Source organism: Bos javanicus, chromosome 27, assembly GCF_032452875.1.
Source record: "Bos javanicus breed banteng chromosome 27, ARS-OSU_banteng_1.0, whole genome shotgun sequence".
NCBI classification, from domain to species: domain Eukaryota; kingdom Metazoa; phylum Chordata; class Mammalia; order Artiodactyla; family Bovidae; genus Bos; species Bos javanicus.
In genome coordinates, this window is record NC_083894.1 from 27,195,344 (window position 1) to 27,220,059 (window position 24,716).

A 24,716-nucleotide genomic window follows, 5' to 3' on the forward strand; every position below is an offset into this window, starting at 1 on the left:
AGGCCAAACTTGCCTATTACTCCAAGTATCTGTTGACTTCCTACTTTTGTATTCCAGGCCCCTGTGATGAAAAGGACATCTTTTTTCGGTATTAGTTCTAGAAGGTCTTATAGGTCTTCATAGAACCATTCAACTTCACCTTCTTCAGCATTTGTGGTTGGGGTATATACTTGGATTACACAGAGAACTAACCAAACTTATCACATGGATCACAGCCTTCTCTAACTGAATACAACTATGACCCATGCCATGTTGGGCCACCTAAGACGGACGGGTCATGGTGGAAAGTTCTGACAAAATGTGGTCCACTGGAGAAGGGAATGGCAAACCACATTCGTATTCTTGCCTTGAGAGCCCCATGAGCAGTATGAAAAGACCAAAAGATAATGACACTGAAAGATGAACTCCCCAGGTCAATAGTGCCCGATATGCTACTGGAAAAGAGTGGAGAAACAGCTCCAGAAAGACTGACGAGGCTGAGCCAAAGCGAAAACAACCCTCAGTTGTGGATGTGACTGGTGATGGAAGTAAAGTCCAATGCTGTAAAGAACATTGTTGCATAGGAACCTGTAATGTTAGGTCCATGAATCAAGGTAAATTGGATGTGGTCAAACAGGAGATGGCAAGAGTGAACGTCGACATTTTAGGAATCAGTGAACTAAAGTGGACCAGAACGCGCGAATTTAATTCAGATGACCATTACGTCTACTACTGTGGGCAACAATCCCTTAGAAGAAATGGAGTAGCCCTCATAGTCAACGAAAGGGTCCAAAATGCAGAACTTCTTTGCAGTCTCAAAAATGACAGAATGATCTCTGTTCTTTTCCAAGGCAGACCATTCAATATCACAGTAATGATCTCTGTTCTTTTCCAAGGCAGACCATTCAATATCACAGTAATCCAGGTCTATGCCCCAAAATAGGAGAGGTTGATGTAATTTTTAGTTTTTGGTAGGCTAAGAAATAAAAAGTAGGAAGCAAGAGGTAATCTGGTCAATACAGTAACAAGTTTGATTTATCAATTTGTGGTATATAGAGAAGCCTGTATCAAGCAGTTTGAGTAATGTGTCTCAGACATTTTTACTTCATGACCCACATAGTTAATGATAATACTTGTATAGCACATGAGGCTACTTGAATCTAGATTGTGTTCAGAACCCTACGGTCTGAAGGGATTAGCCTTCAGCACAGCTATAATCCATTTGCAACATGATGGCTGGGGAGCACTGAATTAGAGACTACTTCTGAAACATAGGTAGCATATTTATAAGCAGTGGTTGGCAAACTGTGGCCCCCGGACCAAATTCACTCGCAGCCGGTTTTCATAAATAAAGTTTTCTTAGAACACAGACGTGTACTTTTATGTGTTATCTGTGACTCTTTTGCAAAGTTGAGCTAAGTAGTTGTGTCACAGAGATCAATCATATGGTTCACAAAGCCTAAGCTATTTACTGTCTGACCATTTATAGGAAAGATTTTCTGACCTCTGTGTTAGCCTGTTTCAAATTTTTAGTGTCTTGATATCAAACACACTACATTTTCTGGCCAGAATGCAGCTGAATTAGAAGTAAACAGAAGGTAAGCAGAAAAATTCGCATTCATTTGGAAATTTAAAATAATGTTTTACAATAACTCACCAATCAAGGGAAAACTCAAACTGGAAATTAAAACATTTTGAGAGCTTAGTGATCATTACAGTAACGTACACTACAACTTGTATGCTGCAGCATAGGTGGTACTTTATGGGAATTTGATAACTTTAAATACTCATAGTAGAAAAGAAAATTAATGAGCTAAGTATCTTGCTAAAATAGTTATTGTAGAGAATAAACCTAAGCGTAGCCTTTTTCCCTCAAATATATCTAGAATACTGACTATATTCTTATTGTTATTTCAAAGATATTTATTATAAAGAAAGCAACTGAATTAGGTAGTTGAGCCATGTTAGTAGATTTTCTCTTAAGTTCTTTTGTTCTCAACGTGCTCTAAAGAATTTTCATTTGTATTAATGATAATTTCAAATCTGCTTGAAGGATGGCTTAGGAATTTAACTTCTAAATGGTCTTAAATGAACAATTTATCATCTTTGGTCATATTTTACAGTGGTTAGATTTTAAACTAAGGATTGATTGCACAGGAGATTTTTTTGTTCGGTTCAAAACTTTTTTTGGAGAGTGAGGGCAATAACCCTTTTTCTTCTACCAAAACTTAATGCAAAATTCCAGCATTTATACAATCAATTAAGTGAAGTGCTTCAAGCAATAACCCTACATTTCTGCCTGCTTGAACCTTTTTCTCTTCTGTTTTTGGGCCAAAGTACCTCCTGTGAAACTTGGGTTCTGGGGCACTAGGGTTTGAGAAACATCAACATGACATGCCTGTGATGCTGTATTACAGCTTATATTTCATGTTCTATGTACTTCAAATGCTCTTTGCTGTGTTGAATTTTCTTTGTAGTTTCTGAAGCAGTTGGCACATTTGAAATGTTTTTTACTGGAATTTTTTTTTTTTTTTACAATTTACTTATTTAATTATTACACTAATTCTTTTAATTTCTAAAGGTACATAGCTTGACTAAACTTTCTTAACGTATTGTTTTTATTTAGATTGGATCACTGCTTTTCCCTTGAAGACTCAGAAGATACACAGGACTTTGGTCCGCAAGCATTCCAGCTCTTATCTGCTGTGACCATCTTAGGAGGAAGGTTCGGCATTGGGATTCCAATTTTATTTCTCCGAGGATCTGTAAGTCTTCTTTTACTCCCATTGTACTTTTCTTCAGAGGTTTGCTGTTCTGTGATTATAGCTTTGGCTTTAGTTATTAGAAACTCAGAGTCGTATTAAGTTCCAGGTCATCACTGCATTCATTACTTTTGACAAAACCTGCGTGTATCATTAAGAATGCTTCCAGGCTGTCTGTCTTAGTTCATTACATTGCAGTCGGATGAATCCCTAGGCTGGTCTTTTTTGGGATAATTAAGAAAAGTTAACTTTCATTGTGTCAAGGGACAGGTAGAACAAATTTGTGTCTTTTGGTGCCCTGAAAAGTGGTGAAATTTTTGAGCATAACTTAAAATTTTAGTGATCTTTTGTAAATGTCTCAGTTCAGTTATAATATATGGTTGTATGTTTTTTTCTTTCCTTCTGCTTTTTTTTATCAGAAGCATTTAAAAGTCCTAGAAAGTTTTCTGTTTCTTAACTAATGAAAAAATAGTTAATTCAGCTACTTGGTGTTTTTTTGAGTGATTAGTGTGCTAACATTATGCTAACAGCTGCAGGTACAAATATGAGTAGGTCATGACCCTTATAGCCAAGGAGCTTTTTCTGTAGTTCTTTTGTTTATATGATTTTATTCCTGATTTACAAGTCTGTAAAGTTAAGTTTTATATATTGATATTAGTTGAAAAAAAAATTAGTGGGAGATAGAATCCTTTGCAACCATGTATATTTATTAAAAATATACTAAAAGTAGAGATTAAAATTCTCACTTTGTATGTAGAATTCTGAAAATAATTTAGGTCAGCATTTATTTGTTAAATTCTTAAATACCTTATGTAAATATTTACTCTCGGAGTTTTTGTTCTGTTTGGAGAGAGATTTTTGAAGGTAGTCAGTTGTAAAATATTTTTAATGAAAGATCGAAAGCATGTTACCTTCAGGTACTGATATTTTTAGATTCTGAATGGAGTTTAAACTTTGATTTGATTTGATTAGAAATCTAATGGTAGAAGTGTTGCCTGAGGAACTTGGACTAGCAACTAAGAGTGCTGCAGTATTTTTTTATATAAAAGAATTCAAGTTGCAAGGAACAGATTAAATATAATTGAGATCTATGAACAGTTTTTGTCTCTGTCATCCTCAAATCCTGTGTATCCCAGCTGAATGTATAATTTATAAAAATTAGCCTTGTTTTAATTTGGTATAACCCAGCAGTATCCAGTATCAACAGATAAGTGGAAGTGGGCTCCTAGACAAACTTGAACTGGTCACAAGAGGGATCAGATTTCACCTATTATTTAAAAACCAAGCCAGACCACTTATACTGACAGTCTCTTCAGGGAGTCTACAAATTAAGAAGTTTATTCTTTGTGAAATTTTATATTACCCTTGCTAGATAAAGGTGTAAAACTTTTTAAAAAGTACCACTTAACGAAAATGTGTACACATTAACTACAGTGAAAATAAGGCAAGTTTTTTCTCTCTTATTTCAGAGATCTTGGCATCTACTGGGATATTATTTTAAAAATTATAATTGTATCTCCTTTGAGAATTTAGTGAATCGTCCACCTTAACTAATTTAGGAAAAATTAATATCTTTATAGATAATTTTTATCTGTGCGATGATTAAACACCTTAAACTTGAAACTCTTTGAGTTTATTTAAAGAGATATTTGTACATGTAAAACAAGTATTTCAGCTATACATGATTTTCCTGTGTTACATAAGATGTTTACAAATAGTATAAATCGGACCATCCAGGTGTTTGTGAATAGTTTGAAAATTTTTTTATTAATTTATTTATTCTAATTGGAGGCTAATTACTTTACAGTACTGTAGTGGTTTTTGCCATACATTGACATGAATCAGCCATGGGTGTATATGTGTACCCCATCCTGAACTCCACTCCCACCTCCCTCCCCATCCCATCCCTTAGGGTTGTCCCAGTGCACTGGGAAATTTTGTTTTTAAAGCATAAATTTTGTTGGAAAATAAATAGTAGAAACGTTGCCTAAGGAAATTTGTTTTAGGGGTCTAGCTCACCACATAAAGAGATTTCCAAAAATCTTTAAACACCTTTGTGTATAGTATTAAGATATGCAGTTATCTTAATTTTACTGATTAGAAAACAGATATAGTGATTAATTTGCATAATTAGGAGATTAAGTGAAACCTCTTTCCTATCACTAAAGTGCTGAACCATATCATGACTCCAGAATTAGAGAACACTTGATAAAAGATGCTTTGACTATATGCAGCCATTGGAAAACTATTGGTAGTTTTAATCACCCTTTATAATTTTCAAACTTAGCAGGAGAGGGTTATCCATTTAATTTTCTGGACAGGTTATTTTATCAGATTAATATATATGCCTAGAGTTAATTATCTTTACTTTATATTTTGGCTTGATTGTTCACATAGAACAGCAGTTCCAGAAATGACTTTTTTAAGCCCTGAAATGGTAGCTGTGAACTTCTTTGACTTGAAGAGACTGGGGAAGAAGCAAAAGGAAAACATTAGTTAATATAGACAGAGACTATGAACTTTGTACTTTAAGAACACAGGAAATTAAAACCTCAGCAGTGGAGTTTATAATTGTTTTTTGTTTTGTTTTTTTCTGCTAGTTATTAAACGTCTTTGTTGTGTGTGTGTGTGGCTGCGCCTCAGGGGCATGAGAGATCTCAGTTCCTCAACCAGGGATTGAACCTGTGCCCCAGGCAACGCAAGTGCAGAGTCCTAGCCACTGGACGTCGTGGAAGAACCTAAACAGCTATTTTTGTGTGAGGCACTGTACTCTGTTTTGTGGGGAATTCAAAGTGAAATTAGGTGAAACTTATCGTCCAGTATAGAAGATGTTACTTGAGAAGAAATAAGTATATTGCAGCATAAAAAGAGATGAGGAGCAAAGGAATAGGTTAAAGTATTATTCAAATTCTGAAGAGAGAATGGTTGTTAGTAGCTGCAAAACTAGAGTAGTTTTTCCATTTTGTGGATGCTAAGAGTAGATTTGTGCGCTCAGAGATATCAAGGGAATAAGGCATGGAGGGGAATGTGGCATTCCCAGCAAGAAGAACCTCCACAACAAACAACTGTGATTTTTTTTAAAGACGTTAATTCAGAGAAGTGGCAAATTTGTTTTCTGTATCATGATAGCATGTGTGTGTGTTCAGTTACTCAGTTGTGTCCAACTCTTTATGACCCCATAGATTGTGGCCCGCCAGGCTCCTCTGTCCATGGGATTTCTCAGGCAAGAATATGGGAGTGGTTTGACATTTTCTCCTCCAGGGGATCTTCCCAACCCAGGGGTTGAAAACTGTGTCTTCTGAGTCTCCTTTCATTGGCAGGCGGATTCTTTACCACTGAGCCACTTGGGAAGCCTGATAGTGGTTTAAAGACTGGGGATATGATTCTCTTTATTCTAACACACATCCATCTGTTAGTAGATTTCCACATTCCTTGATGCACCATTTGGTACCCTGATTTTTCCAACCTGCTTTTTAAAGGGAAACAACGGGTTGATAATTTCCATTTTTGAGATGTTGCCCCATAGAAGTAAAGACTCTTATTAGAGAAAAACGATTGTTTAACTCTACCACCTTTTACACAATGGTTGATACAAAATCCCATAAGTTAAATGAGCTGCCTCAGGTCTGCTTTGTATCAGAAGCAGGATGAATGACAGCTTTCCTAACTGCTGTTCTAGGACTGTTTCTGTTTTATTATGCTGTTCACATGCAGTTTTAAATTTGTATTTTTAAGTTGAATGATCTAGAGGTACTGGAAGAAAGGTTTATGATTGGTTAGAATGTGTGTGGAAAATTGTGTGCTCTGTAAAAATCAGTGCCCAAGTCCCCATGTCCTCTATAGCAACTTTCTCATCCTTAGCAATTTCCTTCGTCTGTGGGTTAACCTGGAAAATTAAGTTAACTGGAACATATACGTAATAAATGGAAGATGCCTTGCACAGAGAAAAAAATTGTTAGACATTTGTTGCTGAAAAGTATTTTGACTTTTCAAAAATGTTACTTGGGTAAGTTTGGATTTCTAGTTGAAAAAGGAATATGGTTCCTTTAAGACAAAATGCTCCATGTGGAAGAGCAGAAATATTTTCTGTGTGGGGATTGCCATGGAAACAAGGCAGTGTAAATTTATTCACACCATACACAGTATTCACACTGATTATTGCTCATGAGGGGAAGAGACCCCTACTGATTAGAAGAGCATCTTCTTACTTCATACTAGTAAATGTGTTCATTCACTTCACGTTGTTTTCTGCTTTTGAAAGGGAAGACTAGAGGAATGATTTTTAGAGTCCAGATTGCTAACAAGTACTAGTCAGGCAGCTTAATACTTTTGGTATTATTAGTTTGCAAGCAATAGAATCTCCTACTATAAAAGTAAGCCCCTAGCAGGTGTAGAATGCCATTACAAGTGTTCCAGGAAAACTGACTAGATACTGAGTCAGAGCTTTTACTTTTATGTTGAGGAATGCAGGTTAAGTTAAAGGATCAGCTGTTAGCTCATAAAAAGAAAGTTAGTATTATGGAGCCAGGCTCGGTCCTGTCCTGGTTACTGACTTAATCTTCACAACATCCCCAAGAGATTGGAATTATTATTATACTTATATAGCAGCCAAGGAAATAGAAACACAGATAAGTAAGCAACTTGCCCCATATCAAAAAGCTAGTAAGTACCTATGCGTTGGGAAATGCTTGTGATTTTTAGATGAAATTCCCTGCCGTTTTTTTTTTTTTTTTTAAAGCAGAAAAGGAACACTGTTTGAAGTGTATTTTTTGTGAGTTAGGTAGCTGAAACTTAAGTATTAAAGCCAAAGAATCAGTAGATGGTTTTGTGTTTTACTTCTCCTGTTTAATTAAGTAGACACTTTAAGTTTTATTCCCAATTTCAGAATTCCCAGCGTCTTGAAGATAGATACCGCAGCCACAGTGTCTTTGGTACGGGCAAGGACCGCACAGAGAAATGGTGGAAGGCTCTTTCCCGTCAGCTCATCATTGAGGGATTCTTGGCAGAAGTTCCTGGGCACAGCAAATACGTAAAGATTTGCACCCTTACGGAAAAGGTAAACCGTGCAGAAGTCTGCCTGTTTGATTTCATATTCTCACTGTGCATTGAAAAGAGTCTTCTTGTGTTCAATAGGGTAGAAACTGGTTTGCTAAAGCCAAAACAGAATCTCCTCCGAGGCTTTTCCTTCAAACCAATGAACAATTGTGTCCAAGGACATTTCTACCAAGGTGCATTTTTCACTTTTTCTTTTAAACTTTCAGGTTTTTATGATTCATTTTATTCCAATTAGCAGGTACCACATGGGGTAAAATGAATAAAGAGAATCATTTTTGCATGCCTCTTTTAGTCTGTTTGGAGGTGGCCGTTAGTAGGGAGAATAAATCATAGAACACTCAGAAGGTGTTCTTAGTGTATAGGAAGTGGTTAATTATAGTATTTAGAAAGCTGCTTTCCTATTGATTAAAGAAGTATATAGCAAAGGGAACTATATTTGACGTCTTGTAATAAACTGTAATGGTAAAGAATCAGGAAAGAAAAAGAATGTAGATATATACATATATATGTATAACAGAATCACTTCACTTTACACCTGAAACTAACACAGTCTGGTAAATCAACTGTAATTAAAAATAAATAGAGAAACAGCATTGAGATCAATATGAAAGAATCCATATCCCTTATTGCCTTCTTCTATATAGAAGATGGGAAAGGAATACATGTGTTGTTGCCTACTTTTATACATTATTTATACATTTTTATAATTTTTATACATTATTGATCATACTTTTATACATTATATACTTTTATATATTATTGATCATTTTTCAGTTTTTCTTTTTTTAAAGAAATGAGATATAATGGACATATAACACTGTGTAAGTTTGAGGTGTACAAGTATTGTTTTGATACATTTACATTTTACTCTGATTATGGCAATAGCACATAACTCATTACTTGAATATAACTTTTCTGTGTAGAGAGCAAGTAAGATTTAGTCTCTTTGTGACTTTGAAGTTTATAATATAGTATTACTGACTAATCACAATGTTATACATTAGATTATCAGTTTTACTTTTAAAACTTAAAAAACTTAAAAAGCTTAATCTCTTTTGGGGTGGCGGGGAGTTGATTTAAAGAAATCATCAGTTCTAAAAGAGTAATATAATCTCATCTGCCTCTCTAAGAGTAGAGGTGTGATGATTCATGTATTAAATAATTACATTTTAACATGTAAGATAATTTTATTACTTTTCAGTTCTAAAGCTGTATCTTCAGGCACTGAGGAACATGTCTCTGATCAAGTACCAGTTAAATTAACTTCAGAGAAGGTTTGTTTTTGTTAAAGAGATGGGTCTTATTTATTTCATTCTTCATTGATACAATTTCTATTTTAATTTTTATTTCCATTTTATTTCCACTCAAAGAGGAAAACGCCATATATAGCAAGACATAAAATTTGGAGAGAGAAATTATTTGAACAGAATAAAATATGCAATATATGATTTCTGGGATTAATAGAACAGTTATAAGTATTTGAGCAAGTAACTTTCTTTTATGCCTACTTCATAACTCATTTGTTTTGGAGTCTTTTTTTTCTTAGCGATTATGATACTTTTAGTTGATGGAAGAACAAGCTTGATTCCTGAATGTTCTCATTAAAGTTACACACACATACATTTTCTTGCTTTGTTTTGGATCTTAGGTAACTATTACAGATTAAATACTTATCCACAGGCAGACTTCCACTAATTAGAATACTAGGGTGATGGGGTGATGGACAAATGAATTAAATTTTCTGGTGAATCTTTTCTGCTTTATTAAAGTATGCAGAATGTAATTAAATCATTTTTATGACTTTGGCTCTTTCCATGTCTCTAAGAATTCTTTAGACCACATATTCTCTAGATTTGGAAGGAATGGGACATTACACTGTATTTCCAACTGCCTTTAGAACATTAGAAACTGATAATTCATGAGCTTATTTTCAGCTGATTTCTTTGATGAGATGTTTAGTCAGAGGAAAAATTATGATTGTAATATTTTGTATTTTATTTTCTGCATATTTAAAAGATTTTTGAAACGTCTCTTTTTTAAATGGATCTTTATATGTTTAAAAGCAGTTTAACTTGGATCAGCTGTATTCTTACAAAGCGCATGATAAAATTTCTTCTGGGAGTAACAGTCCTAAAAACAGGTACAGAATTCACATTTTTATTCTCTATAATCACTGTGTTAGCACTTTTTCTCTTTCTTTTCGAGAGAGAAAGCTCTATCAGATGTTGGGTTATTTCATTGGCAGAAGAAAGTTCAAACATAAGCCTCCAGTATTATAATTATTAAGGCAGACTTATAAAATTATAGTTTTAATATTAAAATTATAGTTTTAATATTAAGAGCTAACACTTCTGGGTATTGTTTGCCAGGCTTGTGCTAAATGCTAGTCTTTATATAGTCTTTATAGTCATTTAATGTCATTTATAGTCATATAGTCATTTATAGTCATTTAATGCCTACAACAACCTATGAGTTAGCTACTATTATTTGTCCCCATTTTACGGTTGAAGAGACTTAAGGGTTAACTAACTTGTTAGGAGCATAAATTAATCACAGAGGTGACTTTTAAATCTATGTTTGTTAACCTTTAGCATCTATACACTATTTAATTATAATTTGTATGAAATATATATATTCCCACTTCATTTTCAAGAAAGAGATCTTATGGCAACATACAATGGTGGATATTAAGGTGATACATCTGTTGTGCTTTCAAGCTTAATATTTGTCTTTCTGACTTAATAAAAGTATGGAGAATGTACCGAATTATAGAAGGTCTGAAAATAGAGAGTTTAAAAACTTGTGAGGACATATGCACAGGTTAAGTGGACTACATTTACATACATATTAAGTGAAAGAAGTGGTTTGTTCTCTCAATGGTGTGCTCACTTCAATAATATTGCTTTGGAGCTTATAGAAACATGTACTATGTATAATATCAGTCTTCCACATCAAATGATTTCTTTTTGATTTGGATATGTCATATGTGATGACTGTGTTTCATGTAAACAGAAGGTTTAAGGAATGTGCAAAACAGTAAACCCATTCAATATGCTGAAGCATTTCTTCACTTAAACATTCCCTGTGACTTCTTGGTGCCATGGACTACCTTAGGCACTGGGATTGAGTGGAGATTAATAGAGACGTAGTCGCTGGCCCTCTTCGGAGTTTGTATTCTAGTGGGATATACAGATGAGGGAACAGAAAATTACAATCCAGGGCTGTGGCACTTTGGAAACACACTTTGGAAGTGACACTTGAGGCTTAAGTAGAAGTTAGGTGAAATGCGGAAATACTTTCTAAGCAGTGGGATGGGCCACACACTAAAACCTGAAAGCAGCAGAGGATGACGTGATTGAGGAGCTCAGCAGTTTGCTGGCAGTTCCCTGGGAGAGGGAAGCAAGGGAGTGGTAACATTTAAGACTGGAGGATTGAACGGGGTCCCGAGTATCTGGTGGGCTTCCCAGGTGGCACAGTGGTAAAAATATCTGCCTGCCTATCAGGAGACAGGGCTCGATCCCTGGGTCGGGAAGATCCCCTGGAGAAGTAAATGGCAACCTCCTCCAATATTTTTGCCTGGAAAATCCCTGGTAGGCTACAGTCACGGGGTTGCATAGATTTGGACACAACTGAGCGACTAAACAACAATAACAACAAGAATATCCAGTTCCTTTCAAGCACTCCATTTGATCATACAGGCAGTTGGAGCCAAGGAAGGGTTTTAAGCAGGACAGTGACATAATCAAATTTATGACTGAGAACAGGTGTTGACAAACATTTTCTATGAAGGATCAGATAAATATTTTAGGCTTTGAGGGCCAGGTGGGCTTCCCTGGTAGTTCAGCTGGTAAGGAATCTGCCTGCAGTGCAAGAGACCCTGGTTTGATTCCTGAGTTGGGAAGTGCCCCTGGAAAAGGGATAGGCTAACCACTCCAGTATTCTTGGGCTTCCCTGGTGGCTCAGCTGGTAAAGAATCTGCCTGCAATGTGGGAGACCTGGGTTCGATCCCTGCGTTGGGAAGATCCCCTGGAGAAGGGAAAGGCTATCCACTCCAGTATTCTGGCCTGGAGAATTCCATGGACTGTATAGTGCATGGGGTCGCAAAGAATCGGACACGATTGAGTGACTTTAACTTTTCACTTGGTCTCCGTCTCAGCTACACAACTTTGCCATTGTGGCCTCAAAGCAGCCATGGATGATATGAAAATGAATGAGTAGGGCTCTTTTCCAATAAAACTTTACTTAGGGACACTGAAATTTGAATTTCATTTCATTTTCACATGTCACAATGTTCTTCTTTTGATGTTTTTTTTAACCTTTAAAAAATGTACAGAAGCCATTCTTAGCTACAAACTTTGCCAGAACAGACAGATTTGGCCCGAGCACCCTAGCGTGTCGACCCGTGGTTGATGACTGGCTGTGGAGGGTATGGATTGCAGGAGGAGCAGCGTTGTAGAGACACAAGTAGAAAGGCTGTTGGTGTGCCGTTTGCAGGAGGTGATGGTAGATTAGTCGAGGGAAGTGGCAGTAGGCGTGGAGAGAAGAGATTTGTGAGATATTTAGGAGATGGAATTATTAGGACTCAGTGACTGAAAAGATACGGGTTGATAAAAATGGAGGACTTGAGTGTGATGCTTGGATTTCTGTCTTTGAGAGTAGGTTAAGTGCTGCCATTTCCTTCCCTGGGCCATGTAAGAGGAAGCCAGGTTTGAAGGGTTGTATGTTTAGGGGATGAGGTTAACTTAGGAGTTTTAGTGATAGACAAACCCAACTTTGAGATACCCATGGAGTGGTCCAGTAGTTAATTTTAATGGACAGGCTTAGTGTACAGAAATAATAATGATGCTTATGTATCAATAATTATTATTTTAAATTTCATTTGAATTTTCATTAAAATAATACATGTGAATTTTTTAAAAGTCGATTGGCACTTAAAGACATATAACAAAGCATAAGTTCACACCCTTCTCAAACCTATGTTCTGTTTTATAGAAGCAATTGGCCTCCATATTTCTTTTTTTTTAAAATGCCTTTTCAACATATATTTTATTTTTATTTTACATTTCTCTTTGAAAGGCTGAAAAAGTGGGGAAAAGGCTAAGAGAGAGGCTATTGTTTTCAATCACTCATCTTTCCTTTTTTATAAAATGGATGTATTGTTGATTTACAATATAGTTTGGAGAATTCCGTGGACTGTATAGTCCATGGGGTCCCAAAGAGTCGGATACGGCTGAGCGACTTTCACTTTCACTTTCTTCAGGTGTACAGCATAGTGCTTCTGTATTTTTACTGATTATACTCCATTAACGTTATTACAAGGTAACGGCTACGATTCCTTGTGCCATACAATATATCCTTGTTGCTTATTTATTTTTAAACATAGTAGTTTGTAACTTTTAATCCCATTCTCCTAAATTAGCCCCTCCCCTCCTGCCTCTTCCCTTTGGTATAAAACCTGTGACTTTTCCATATACATTCATTTTGTTATTTTTTAGATTCCACATATAAGTGATATCATGGCTTCCCAGGTGGCACTAGTGGTAAAGAAGCCACCTGCCAGTGCAGGGGATGTAAGAGACATGGGTTCGATTTCTGGACTGGGAAGATTCCCTGGAGGAGAAAATGGCAACCCACTCCAGAGAATCCCATGGACAGAGGAGCCTGGCAAGCTTAGCACATATGCAATATCATCCAGTATTTGTCTTTCTCTTCCTGACTTACTTCACTACAGATAATATTCTCTAGATCCATCCATGTTGTTGCAGATAGCAGAATTTCCTTCTTTTTATGGCCGAGTTATAAGTCCATTGTATATCTATACACCACATCTTTTTTATCCATTCATCTGTTGATGTGCATTTGGGTTGCTTCCATATCTTGGCTGTTATAAATAGTGAACACTGGCATGTATGTATCTTCGAGTTAGTGTTTTTGCTTTTTTCTGGCTGTGTACCTAGTTCTGGAAGTGCTGGATCATATGGCAACTCTAATTTTAGTTTTTTGAGTGACCTCCATACTGTTTTCTGTAGTGGCTGCACCAGTTTAAATTCTCACCAGCATTGTACAAGGATTTCCTTTTCTCTGCATTCTCTTCAACATGTGTTATTCATAGACTTTTGAGGATAGCCATTCTGACAGGTGAGAGGTTGCCTGCATATTTCTGACATGCTTAGATTACTGTTTTTTGACTCAATTAATTTTAGAAATTTTCTGTTTATATTCTATAATGGTAAACTAAAGGCTTGTTTCCCATATCTGCTTCCCTCATTTCCTTACTTTCAATCCCTTTGCTTCCCTGGAACAAAATTATATTTCAAGTTTTGGTCATATAAATAATTTGTTTTTATTATATATGCTCAAATATTGTATACTAAGGCAAACTGTGTTGTTACGACCACCGCTCCCTTAATTATCTTCTTTGTTTTCTTGATTTTTAATGTTCCTATTACTAATTTTTAATTTCTCCTATTTTCAACCTGTTTTCATTTGTTTATTTTCTTGGAGAGTTCCTTGCCTTTGTATCCCCTCCCATCTAATGAGAAGCTTCTCTGTTGGGTCATCTGGTAAAGAATCTGCCTGCAATGTGGAAGACCTGGGTTTGATCCCTGGGTTGGGAAGTTCCAGTGGAGAAGGGAAAGGCTACCCATTCCAGGATTCTTGCCTTTGGAGAATCCCATGGACAAAGGAGCCTGGCGGACTGCAGTTCATGGGCTCATAAAGAGTCAGACACGACTGAGCGACTAACACATCCAGTGAGATTTTAGTTTTAATTATAAAAATTTTAATTTCTAAGAAGTATTTCTCGTTCTCTGTCTTCTTTGTTGAACCATGTATAGCAATCTTTTCTTGATTCGTGGGTGTAGGATCTTCACTTACCTCTTTGATGATATTCATTGTATATTTTGAATTTTTCTTCTGTGTACTTTCTATTTCTAATCTTACTAATTCTTGGCTGTGCTAGGTCTTTGTTGCTGCAGAGGCTTTTCTCTCGCTGTGGCGAGTGGGGGCTCCTCTCTAGTTGTGGCATGCGAGCTTCTCGTTGCAGAGCACAGGCTCTACGTTAGAGCGCAGGCCCAATAGTTGTGGCACATGGGCTTAGTTGCTCCACGGCATGTGAGATCTCAGACCAGGGATTAAACCCATGTCACCTGCCTTGGCAGGTGGATTCTTTACCACTGAGCCACCAGGGAAGCCCTTCTGTACATTGTTATAGCATTCATAGGGGAAATGTTTTCTATCAAACATTTTCCACCTGTATTTTTGCTTCAGGGGTATATTAGCCAGAATTTTGCCAGTATATATGATAATAAAATTTTTCTGAGAACTATTTTAAAGTAACAATTTGCAAATAGTCCATTAGTATAAAGATTTCCATAAATACTAAGATAAAAGTAAATATATTACTTCAAACAAATTTATAATTGTCTTGAGTAATCTGATATGACTAATTCTTTGAACTGGAGTTGTCTTTCCTCATGTTCAAATCTGTTTTAGTGATCAGATCAGATCAGTTGCTCAGTCGTGTCCGACTCTTTGCGACCCCATGAATCACAGCACACCAGGCCTCCCTGTCCATCACCAACTCCCGGAGTTCACTCAGACTCACTCAGACTCATCGAGTCAGTGATGCCATCCGGCCATCTCATCCTCTGTCATCCCCTTCTCCTCTTGCCCCCAATCCCTCCCAGCATCAGAGTCTTTTCCAATGAGTCAACTCTTCGCATGAGGTGGCCAAAGTACTGGAGTTTCAGCTTTAGCATCATTCCTTCCAAAGAATTCCCAGGGCTGATCTCCTTCAGAATGGACTGGTTGGATCTCCTTGCAGTCCAAGGGACTCGCAGGAGTCTTCTCCAACACCACAGTTCAAAAGCATCAATTCTTCGGCGCTCAGCCTTCTTCACAGTCCAACTTTCACATCCATACATAACCACAGGAAAAACCGTAGCCTTGACTGGACGAACCTTTGTTGGCAAAGTAATGTCTCTGCTTTTGAATATGCTATCTAGGTTGGTCATAACTTTCCTTCCAAGGAGTAAGCGTCTTTTAATTTCATGGCTGCAGTCACCATTTGCAGTGATTTTGGAGCCCAGAAAAATAAAGTCTGACACTGTTTCCACTGTTTCCCCATCTCTTTCCCATGAAGTGATGGGACCAGATGCCATGATCTTCATTTTCTGAATGTTGAGCTTTAAGCCAACTTTTCACTCTCCACTTTCACTTTCATCAAGAGGCGTTTGAGTTCCTCTTCACTTTCTGCCATAAGGGTGGTGTCATCTGCATATCTGAGGTTATTGATATTTCTCCCGGTAATCTTGATTCCAGCTTGTGTTTCTTCCAGTCCAGCGTTTCTTATGATGTACTCTGCATAGAAGTTAAATAAGCAGGGTGACAATATACAGCCTTGATGTACTCCTTTTCCTATTTGGAACCAGTCTGTTGTTCCATGTCCAGTTCTAACTGTTGCTTCCTGACCTGCATACAGATTTCTCAAGAGGCAGATCAGGTGGTCCGGTATTCCCATCTCTTTCAGAGTTTTCCAGTTTATTGTGATTCACACAGTCAAAGGCTTTGGCATAGTCAATAAAGCAGAAATAGATGCTTTTCTGGAACTCTCTTGCTTTTTCCATGATCCAGGATCTGATAATTATAAAATTGAAGTCCTTACACTGTAGATGTTGAGCCCTTGCAGCTGGGAAATTTATAAGCATTTCTTAAATATCAAGCATGTTCTTCTCTTTCACCCCTAAAAGCAGAAATTTATTTAACTTTGACATCTTATACATATGCTATTCTATACAATTTCAATTTTATAACTTTTCCTCTTTATAATTAAAATCTTTTACATATGCTGTTCCATACCATTTCATTTTTATAACTTTTCCTCTTTATAAGTAATTTATCAGTGAGAAATGCCTCTTGTAGAAGTTGGTGTTCCGTCTAATGTGCTGCCTAACACCTTTCATATATTTGCTAATTGGGTGTTTTGAAGTTTTCTTTTAACGAGTCAAAGGCAAAATTACACCTTCTGGCTTATTTTTGTTAGTTTGGTTTTGAAGAAAATTGTCAATAATTTAATTAAATCCATGCTAATTTTCCTCAGCAACCAAAAATTATTATAAATTTATAAATTATTAACAGTGCTATCACAAGAAGGATTATAGATTGTATTCCTTTTGGTTTAAAACAGCTTATTTTACTTCAGTGTAGATAAGGAGTATTTTCTTTCAAAGAATTTGATTGAGGAGGAGGAGGCAAATGGTATTTTTAATTATACCAATTTTGTGATGAACTCAAATTACAGCTTTAACTTTACCTTTATAATGCATGTATTTGATCCAGAATGTTTAAAATCTAGGCTCTCATTTAAGTAACAGTCACCTTACTGGTATTATGACATACAAGTGTTAATATTGATTTGGAAAGATATTCTCATTTGGAAGGCAAAATAGAAAGTGAACTTGGAGAAAGAAAAGCTTTTGTTATTAATTTTCTTTTAATTGTTTTAGCATCATAGTGTCATCACCAAGAAAATATTACAAGTCCTCAGAACCTGTTATTTCCGCTCAAGAGCAGGAGACTCAGGTATGACTTCTGTAGAGAGGCAGTTAGTTTTTGAGACGATAGTTATGAATCTAAGCATGCTTGAAATTCTCTTGCCAGTATTTTAAAAATTGTTCTTTAACAAAGAGGCTAAGATACAGTTCCGTTTATTTTTTCATCCTAGGAGGAAATGTACTATCTGAAACTCTGAAATAAAGGACTGGATATTTCTAAGCACATTTAAACAGATGTTGTTTATTTGCTTTTTGTTCAGACTGCATTATATGGCGAATTGGTAGCAGCTAGGCAGAAACACGCCAATATGATGGATGTTCCTCCGGCTATTCTGGCAACAAATAAGATATTGTTGGATATGGCCAAAATGAGGTAAACTATTTACATATTTTAACTTATTTTCTTCTAACATAATAGATTCGTAAAATATATCATTAAGTGATATCACGACTATAGCTCCAGCAGTCACATCTGAGAAGTGGTTCCCAAATCTCCTGTGTTGATGCCAGTGATCTCTTCACTGAGCTTTAGTCCTACATTTCTATGAAACCAGCTGTTTTCAGCAATCAGATCAAGGATATATTATAAAATCTTAACACATTACCCACCAACCCCCCATATGTATGTGCATTTCATGCAAATACCAGAACTCTACTTTCTGAATTCCTTAATTTTGTTATTCATACAATCATGTTCCTCATCACGCCTCTTTAATACCTCTGATATTACTTTTACTCTTCTAATATATAGCCCCGTCTTTTATTATATAGTTTTTAGACTTTTTTGTTTAATTGTTCCTTGTGTAATCCGTTTATGCTTTTCTTCATTTTTTTTAGTGACAGCATGGTAGTTCAGACCATTACCCTTAAACTATTGTAAAAGCCTCTAATTAGTTTCTCTTTCATCAGTCTCTCTCTCTATCTCATCTGATATATGAATAACAAATTAATCTTTCTTTACCACACTTTACTTTTAACTAGTTTCTCAGTCTTAAGTGAATGTGAAGTCGCTCAGTCGTGTCTGACTCTTTGCGACCCCATGGACTGTAGCCTGCCAGGCTCCTCCGTCCATGGGATTTTCTAGGCAGAATACTGGAGTGGGTTGCCATTTCCTTCTCCAGGGGGTCTTTCCGACCCAGGGATCGAACCCAGGTCTCCCGCATTGCAGGCAGACTCTTAACCATCTGAGCCACCAGTTCAATTCAGTTCAGTCGCTCAGTCATGTCCGACTCTTTGTGACCCCATGAATCACAGCACGCCAGGCCTCCCTGTCTATCACCAACTCCCGGAGTTCACTCAAACTCATGTCCATCGAGTCGGTGATGCCATCCAGCCATCTCATCCTCTATCATCCCCTTCTCCTCTTGCCCCCAATCCCTCCCAGCATCAGTCTTTTCCAATGAGTCAACTCTTCGCATGAGGTGGCCAAAGTACTGGAGTTTCAGCTTCAGCATCATTCCTTCCAAAGAACACCCAGGGCTGATCTCCTTTAGAATAGACTGGTTGGATCTCCTTGCAGTCCAAGGGACTCTCAGGAGTCTTCTCCAACACCACAGTTCAAAAGCATCAATTATTCAGGGCTCAGCCTTCTTCACAGTCCAACTCTCACATCCATACATGACCACTGGAAAAACCATAGCCTTGACTAGATGGACCTTTGTTGGCAAAGTCATGTCTCTGCTTTTGAATATGCTATCTAGGTTGGTCATAACTTTCCTTCCAAGGAGTAAGCGTCTTTTAATTTCATGGCTGCAGTCACCATCGCAGTGATTTCGGAGCCCCAAAAAATAAAGTCTGACACTGTTTCCACTGTTTCCCCATCTATTTGCCATAAAGTGATGGGACCGGATGCCATGATCTTCGTCTTCTGAATGTTGAGCTTTAAGCCAACTTTTTCACTCTATTTCACTTTCATCAAGAGGCTTTTTAGTTCCTCTTCACTTTCTGTCGTAAGGGTGGTGTCATCTGCATATCTGAGGTTATTGATATTTCTCCCGGCAATCTTGATTCCAGCTTGTGCTTCCTCCAGCCCAGCGTTTCTCATGATGTACTCTGCATATAAGTTAAGTAAGCAGAGTGACAATATACAGCCTTGACGTACTCCTTTTCCTATTTGGAACCAGTCTGTTGTTCCATGTCCAGTTCTAACTGTTGCTTCCTGACCTGCATACAGATTTCTCAGGAGGCAGGTCGGGGCCTTAGCCTTTGGTTGTCCTCTGAGACTCGAAACCTGATTACTTGTTTTATACATGGTTTTGGTTTCTGGAACAAACATTAACACATGCGTATTGAAGGCCAGTATGAAGCTAAATATCCATCAGCTTTGTTGCTGGAGTAGTAATCTTTCAGTGGTTTCTTGACTTTAATTTTTTAAAATGATAGACCTACTACAGTTGAAAATGTGAAAAGGATCGATGGTGTTTCTGAAGGCAAAGCTGTGATGTTGGCCCCTCTGTTGGAAGTCATCAGACGTTTCTGTCAAATAAATAGCGTTCAGGTAAAATACTGTGATTTACTGGAGCTCTGAGAGAATTAACTTTTTTTGACGATTTCAAAACATGCTTCAAAAGCATCATTTTCTCCCTTCATTTTAATTTCCATGCTGGACACTTAGAAATGAATTTGGAGAGTTTCTTTATTAAATCAGTTATAAAAACATATTAGTTACCAGTTTTTAAAAATTAAATATAGTTGACTTACAGTATTATATTAGTTTCATATGTACAACATAGTGATTCAATAGTTTTATATATGATACTCCAAAGTTATAAAATACTGGCTATGTGCCCTGTGCTGTATGTTACATCCTTGTAACTTATTTCATACCCAGAACTTTGTACCTCTTAATCCCCTTTCCCTATCATGCCCCTTCCCCCATCCCTCTCCCCACTGATAACCACTAGTTACATAATTAATATACTAAAATAGTTGTCAAGGCTGCTGGTATCTGTTTATTTTGTTGAGAGGTTTTAAAATTTGAATGAATACGTTATTTTAGATTAATAAATTATCTTACTTTCAAATGTAGATAGAAATTAAAACTTCATTTATTTATTTACTATTCACTTCCAGGGGATTAGGGGACTAATTTAGAAGCAGTGTGGTCAACATTATAGTTCATCTGTATTCTCTCCTTTTGGCTTAAGGAGAAGACTGGGAATTTTTAGTTCTGTAACCATGTTTGCTATTGCAAATACTTTATTCAAAATTTATTCACTGTAGCCTATTTTACTTTTAAAAATCAATATGTAAAAAAAAAAACGTTCTTTTTTGAGCTTCTCATAAAAAGAGAATTTGGGGCAGTTCCTTGAAGTTTATGTTATTTTTTTCCTTAATAGCTAATGATCATGTTTATATTCTATCATTATATTGATATTATTTTTGATTATTTGTGCTACATTTAAAATTGTGTAGACAGACCTCTTTTCAAGCTCAGAACTACAGGAAGAAGAGAAGAAAAATTTGGTGCTGGAAAATAAAGCAAATTCACTTTCACCGTCTATGGCCATTACATATTTTTTTTTCCAAGAAAAGAAAATGTCTTTGGTAAGTGTTACTTTCAAGTTAGAGGGAATTTTTAAATTTATCTAAATGTATTTTATCAGCTTTTCAGTATTAAATTGGGATAAATTTCTTATAATCCTACAGTGTTTCACATTGGTTCATTTTATAATTAATTTTAGAACAAGGTCATTTTCTTTTTCTAAGCCTACTTCTGGTAAAATCAGCAAGTATAGTTTGAGCATGATCATCTTACAGAGGTTGTATCAGAGGTACTGATTAACACATTTATAGCTTAGGGATGTTGAAGCAGCCATATTTTGAAGCTACTTTTTTTAATGGGATTAATAGTTAAAAAACTATTATAGTATGTACTGATAATAGATAATCTCTAAGATACATTGTTAAGTAGAAAAAGGAAGGTGCCTAGTGGTGTGAAAAATGTACATAAATGTGTATATATATGGATTTGCATCCTTATATATTTATAAATGGGTTTCCCTGGTGGCTCAGATGGTAAAGAATCTGCCTGCAGTGCAGGAGACTGGGGTTCAGTCCCTGGATCAGGAAGATCCCCTGGAAAAGAAAATGGCAACCCACTCCAGTATTCTTTCCTGGGAAGTCCTATAGACAGAGGAGCCTGGTGGGCTACAGTCCATGGGGTTGCAAAGAGTTGGACATGACTGAGCAATTCTTTCACTTTCACACATATTCATGTATCCCTGTGTATGTATACAAAAGTGCATAGAATATCTCTGGAAGGATGTCCAAGAAGCTAAAAATAAGTTTTAAAAAAGCAACAAACTTGCTTTTCACTCTCTTCTCTAGTGTCATGGTTTTTTTTTTTTTCTTAACTGTGTCTGCTTGATGCTCTTTGAAAGAAATCTGACTGCTGTGAAAAATGGCCATACTTCCTGTTTCTTCATCATTGTGGCACAAGTCCTTAAGGTTGTGGAGATTTTTTAAATACACAAAATGAAGAGGGTATCTTAGTGGCAGAAGGGCAGAATGAGGCTTCCCCCTGAGTTTCACTGATCTGCATTCCTATCCTCTCTAATGTTAAATTGATTTAGATCAGGCTGTATGGTCCAGGGCCTCTTTTTTCTGTTCTCTGTGTCTCATGCTGTAGGCTCCATTACACACTTTCTATTCTGTTTAAGATTCAATATAAATAAGAATAAACAGTCCCTAGCTTGTCTTAGTCATTAATAGATGTTCTACTTAGATAGCCAAACTCCTTAATTAAAAGTTTGAAAGCCATTACACAAAGAACCAAATAATTCCACTGTACTCTTTTTGAAACAAATTACATGATAAAGAGGAATTTTAAGTTCAGTCTCTTATTTAAACAGTAACATGTTAAAAATGCTTGTATATATATAATTGGACCAAATATGTATGGCAAAACTGTATGTAATTACTAAGAAAATATGGAATAGCCTCTAAATTTTTTGAATAAATTGTATTCTCATACTCAGCCAGGATATGAAGTTTCATATATTCCCTATTCATGGTTAAAAATATGAGGAGTGGTATATCTTCATTTGGGTCTTCTGCTATTATTTGGTTGTATATTATTGTGAAATATTGTGGTGTAATTATCTGTGCCTCCAGGGAGCCTGAGGGGGCGGGGGGTCTTGCTAGTTAAGCACAAAATTAAACATGCCTAAGGGCCAATTAATCAGGAGCTATAATACAATTAGTTTTAGGTAATATGATGCCTGGTATCAAATAACCCTGATATTAGGCAGACATGGAAGTAACTAAAAACCTTCCTTTGAGTGATGAAGAATATTGCTTTACGTGCCCTGTTTTGTGAAAATATCAGCATTCATACACATACACTCCAAATTTAGGCTTTCAAGGTGTGTTAAAAAAGAGTATCATGAAATAATTTAGAGCTGAGTGATTGAACTTCCTGAATGTTGAGAAGAATATTTTATCTAACAGACACCTTAACTGGATTTGGAGCTGCATTTGTTTAAAAGCTACATAAATATGTAGCAATGTCCTTAATTTAGCACAATTCATGTTAAGTTCAGTACTAGGCAAAAGATGACAGCCCCTTGTAAACTGTGTGTGTTCTTATTTTATGAATAGAGCCCACTTAAGCACTTGTTAAAGTCTTTTTGAGAACCTTTTATAGAATACATTCAGAACCTGATGTTACCACTAAGCATTTTAGCATTTGTCTTCCTGGAAGTTCATGTAACTGAAAGGCCATGTGTTATTTCAAGTGTGCAGTTTATTGAGTTACAGTTTGCTGTATTTTTAAAAGGTCGTGGCAGCTATGAGACTTACGTGGAATGACTGTTCTCTGTTACTAATGGGTTTTTAAGGTGAATAATTGCAGAAGGGTGAGGACTGATCTCAGCTAAAGCTGGGTGGTTTTGCTTCATTCAATATAGGAAGTATACAAAGCAGCAGCACCTGGGGAGTTCTAGCATGTGAGTCATTTTGAAGAGTTAGTTAAAATGAGAAATGTAAATGAAGGTTCAGTCCACTGTTTTATTTCTCAGTGAACACTTACTACCTGAAGGTTTTGGACCTTGTGTTTCTATACAGCACAGTGGAAGCTTAAAAAAAACTCACTGATTGTTTTGCTGCCCTTGCTCTAGAAGGATACAGCTGAGAAGAGGACTCTGCCTCTCACAGCAGTTGGCATGCACTTATCCCAAGCGATGAAAGCTGGCTACCCAGTCGATACAGAGCGAGCAGGCCTGACTCCAGAGATTCAAAAGATTATTGCTGATGTTATCCGAAACCCTCCCATCAACTCAGGTGATAACCACGACCCTTGTCTGCAGCCTTAATGACTTGAGTCATTGAACCCAGATGAAGTAAACAAGCAATCTGCTGATATTTTCCACTCTGATCACATTAACCCTTTATGCTACTATGAAAACTACACTTTTCTAATGCTTTGTCTTGTTTTAGAAAAACAATCTTTCTTCCCATCATCACTCAAAGGAAAGTCTGAATCGGAGAAATTCTTGTTTTGTTTGTTTGTTTCAGCTTCTTATTACACCTTCCATACCCATCGCCAAAACAGAGCTCTTTGATCCTTCTCTGATTTCTAGTTCATCACTTGGAAAAAAACATCCTTCCCCATAGCTTACTGATTCTTAGTTTCTTCCTACATCTTTCTGATTCCCTGTCATTGCTTTCACTGAACTAGCCTGTCTTGTCCAGGCAGTCACGTCAGGCACTGTGCAATTGAAGGGATGGACTTGGGCCCCTTGTGGAAGGGTTTTCTCCTGTCATTATGCTGTGGAACCTCAACTGTGGTCAAGCCCCTTTGCCTTACAGAAAATGTTAAAATCTGCCTATTTTAAAATTATGATCCCTTTTTTACAGAAGTAAAGACGAGGTACATTAGAAGGGTTTTCCTACTCTAAATGTACAAACGTAAACTAGGTGTATCATAATAATCCGGTAAATCTGATGAATTTTTTTGGACTGTTAGGACAGAGCAGAGGACATAACAAAAGCCTCATCTCCAGAGCTGCAGTGCAAATAGTGAATTAAGCTTTTTACTACGTCAAACTCTTTCCCACTCAGGAATAAGTATACAGTTCTCCCCCCAAGGTTAGAAATAAGGTGAAAAAGATCACAATTAATACTATACTTAATTGATAAGTACAAAGGTATTTAAGTTACTTTCAAAGGCAGCCTTCATTCTAGGCCTGAACAAGACTTGACTGAAGAAGACCTCCATCTCTTCTGCTGATCAACCTAAGAGGCCAGGAGAGGGACAAACACAGGTTTGAGCAGGGAAACCTGCTCAAGGTTAGTTCCAGGGAACCTAAGTTTCCCTCTTTACTATATACCGTGTTAAAGTTGTTCTGCCAACTTTTATTTAAAG

At 36.6% G+C, this 24,716-nt stretch overlaps 1 protein-coding gene across 8 annotated transcripts in view; it reads left to right on the forward strand.

The window, feature by feature from the left end:
- Nucleotides 1-24,716, forward strand: part of WRN (WRN RecQ like helicase) — a 128,245-nt gene that overhangs the window by 95,037 nt on the left and 8,492 nt on the right. For 4 of the 8 annotated variants that reach the window (XM_061404415.1, XM_061404417.1, XM_061404411.1 and 1 more), the window contains 10 exons: nucleotides 2,606-2,744; nucleotides 7,627-7,797; nucleotides 7,875-7,969; nucleotides 8,998-9,070; nucleotides 9,860-9,936; nucleotides 17,303-17,378; nucleotides 17,611-17,723; nucleotides 19,733-19,847; nucleotides 20,765-20,896; nucleotides 23,470-23,632. In XM_061404415.1, the coding sequence (XP_061260399.1) occupies nucleotides 2,606-2,744; nucleotides 7,627-7,797; nucleotides 7,875-7,969; nucleotides 8,998-9,070; nucleotides 9,860-9,936; nucleotides 17,303-17,378; nucleotides 17,611-17,723; nucleotides 19,733-19,847; nucleotides 20,765-20,896; nucleotides 23,470-23,632 (1,154 nt within the window). The remainder of the gene's footprint in view (nucleotides 1-2,605; nucleotides 2,745-7,626; nucleotides 7,798-7,874; nucleotides 7,970-8,997; nucleotides 9,071-9,859; nucleotides 9,937-17,302; nucleotides 17,379-17,610; nucleotides 17,724-19,732; nucleotides 19,848-20,764; nucleotides 20,897-23,469; nucleotides 23,633-24,716) is intronic. The other 4 variants (XM_061404412.1, XM_061404416.1, XM_061404413.1 and 1 more) reach the window with 3 other exon arrangements.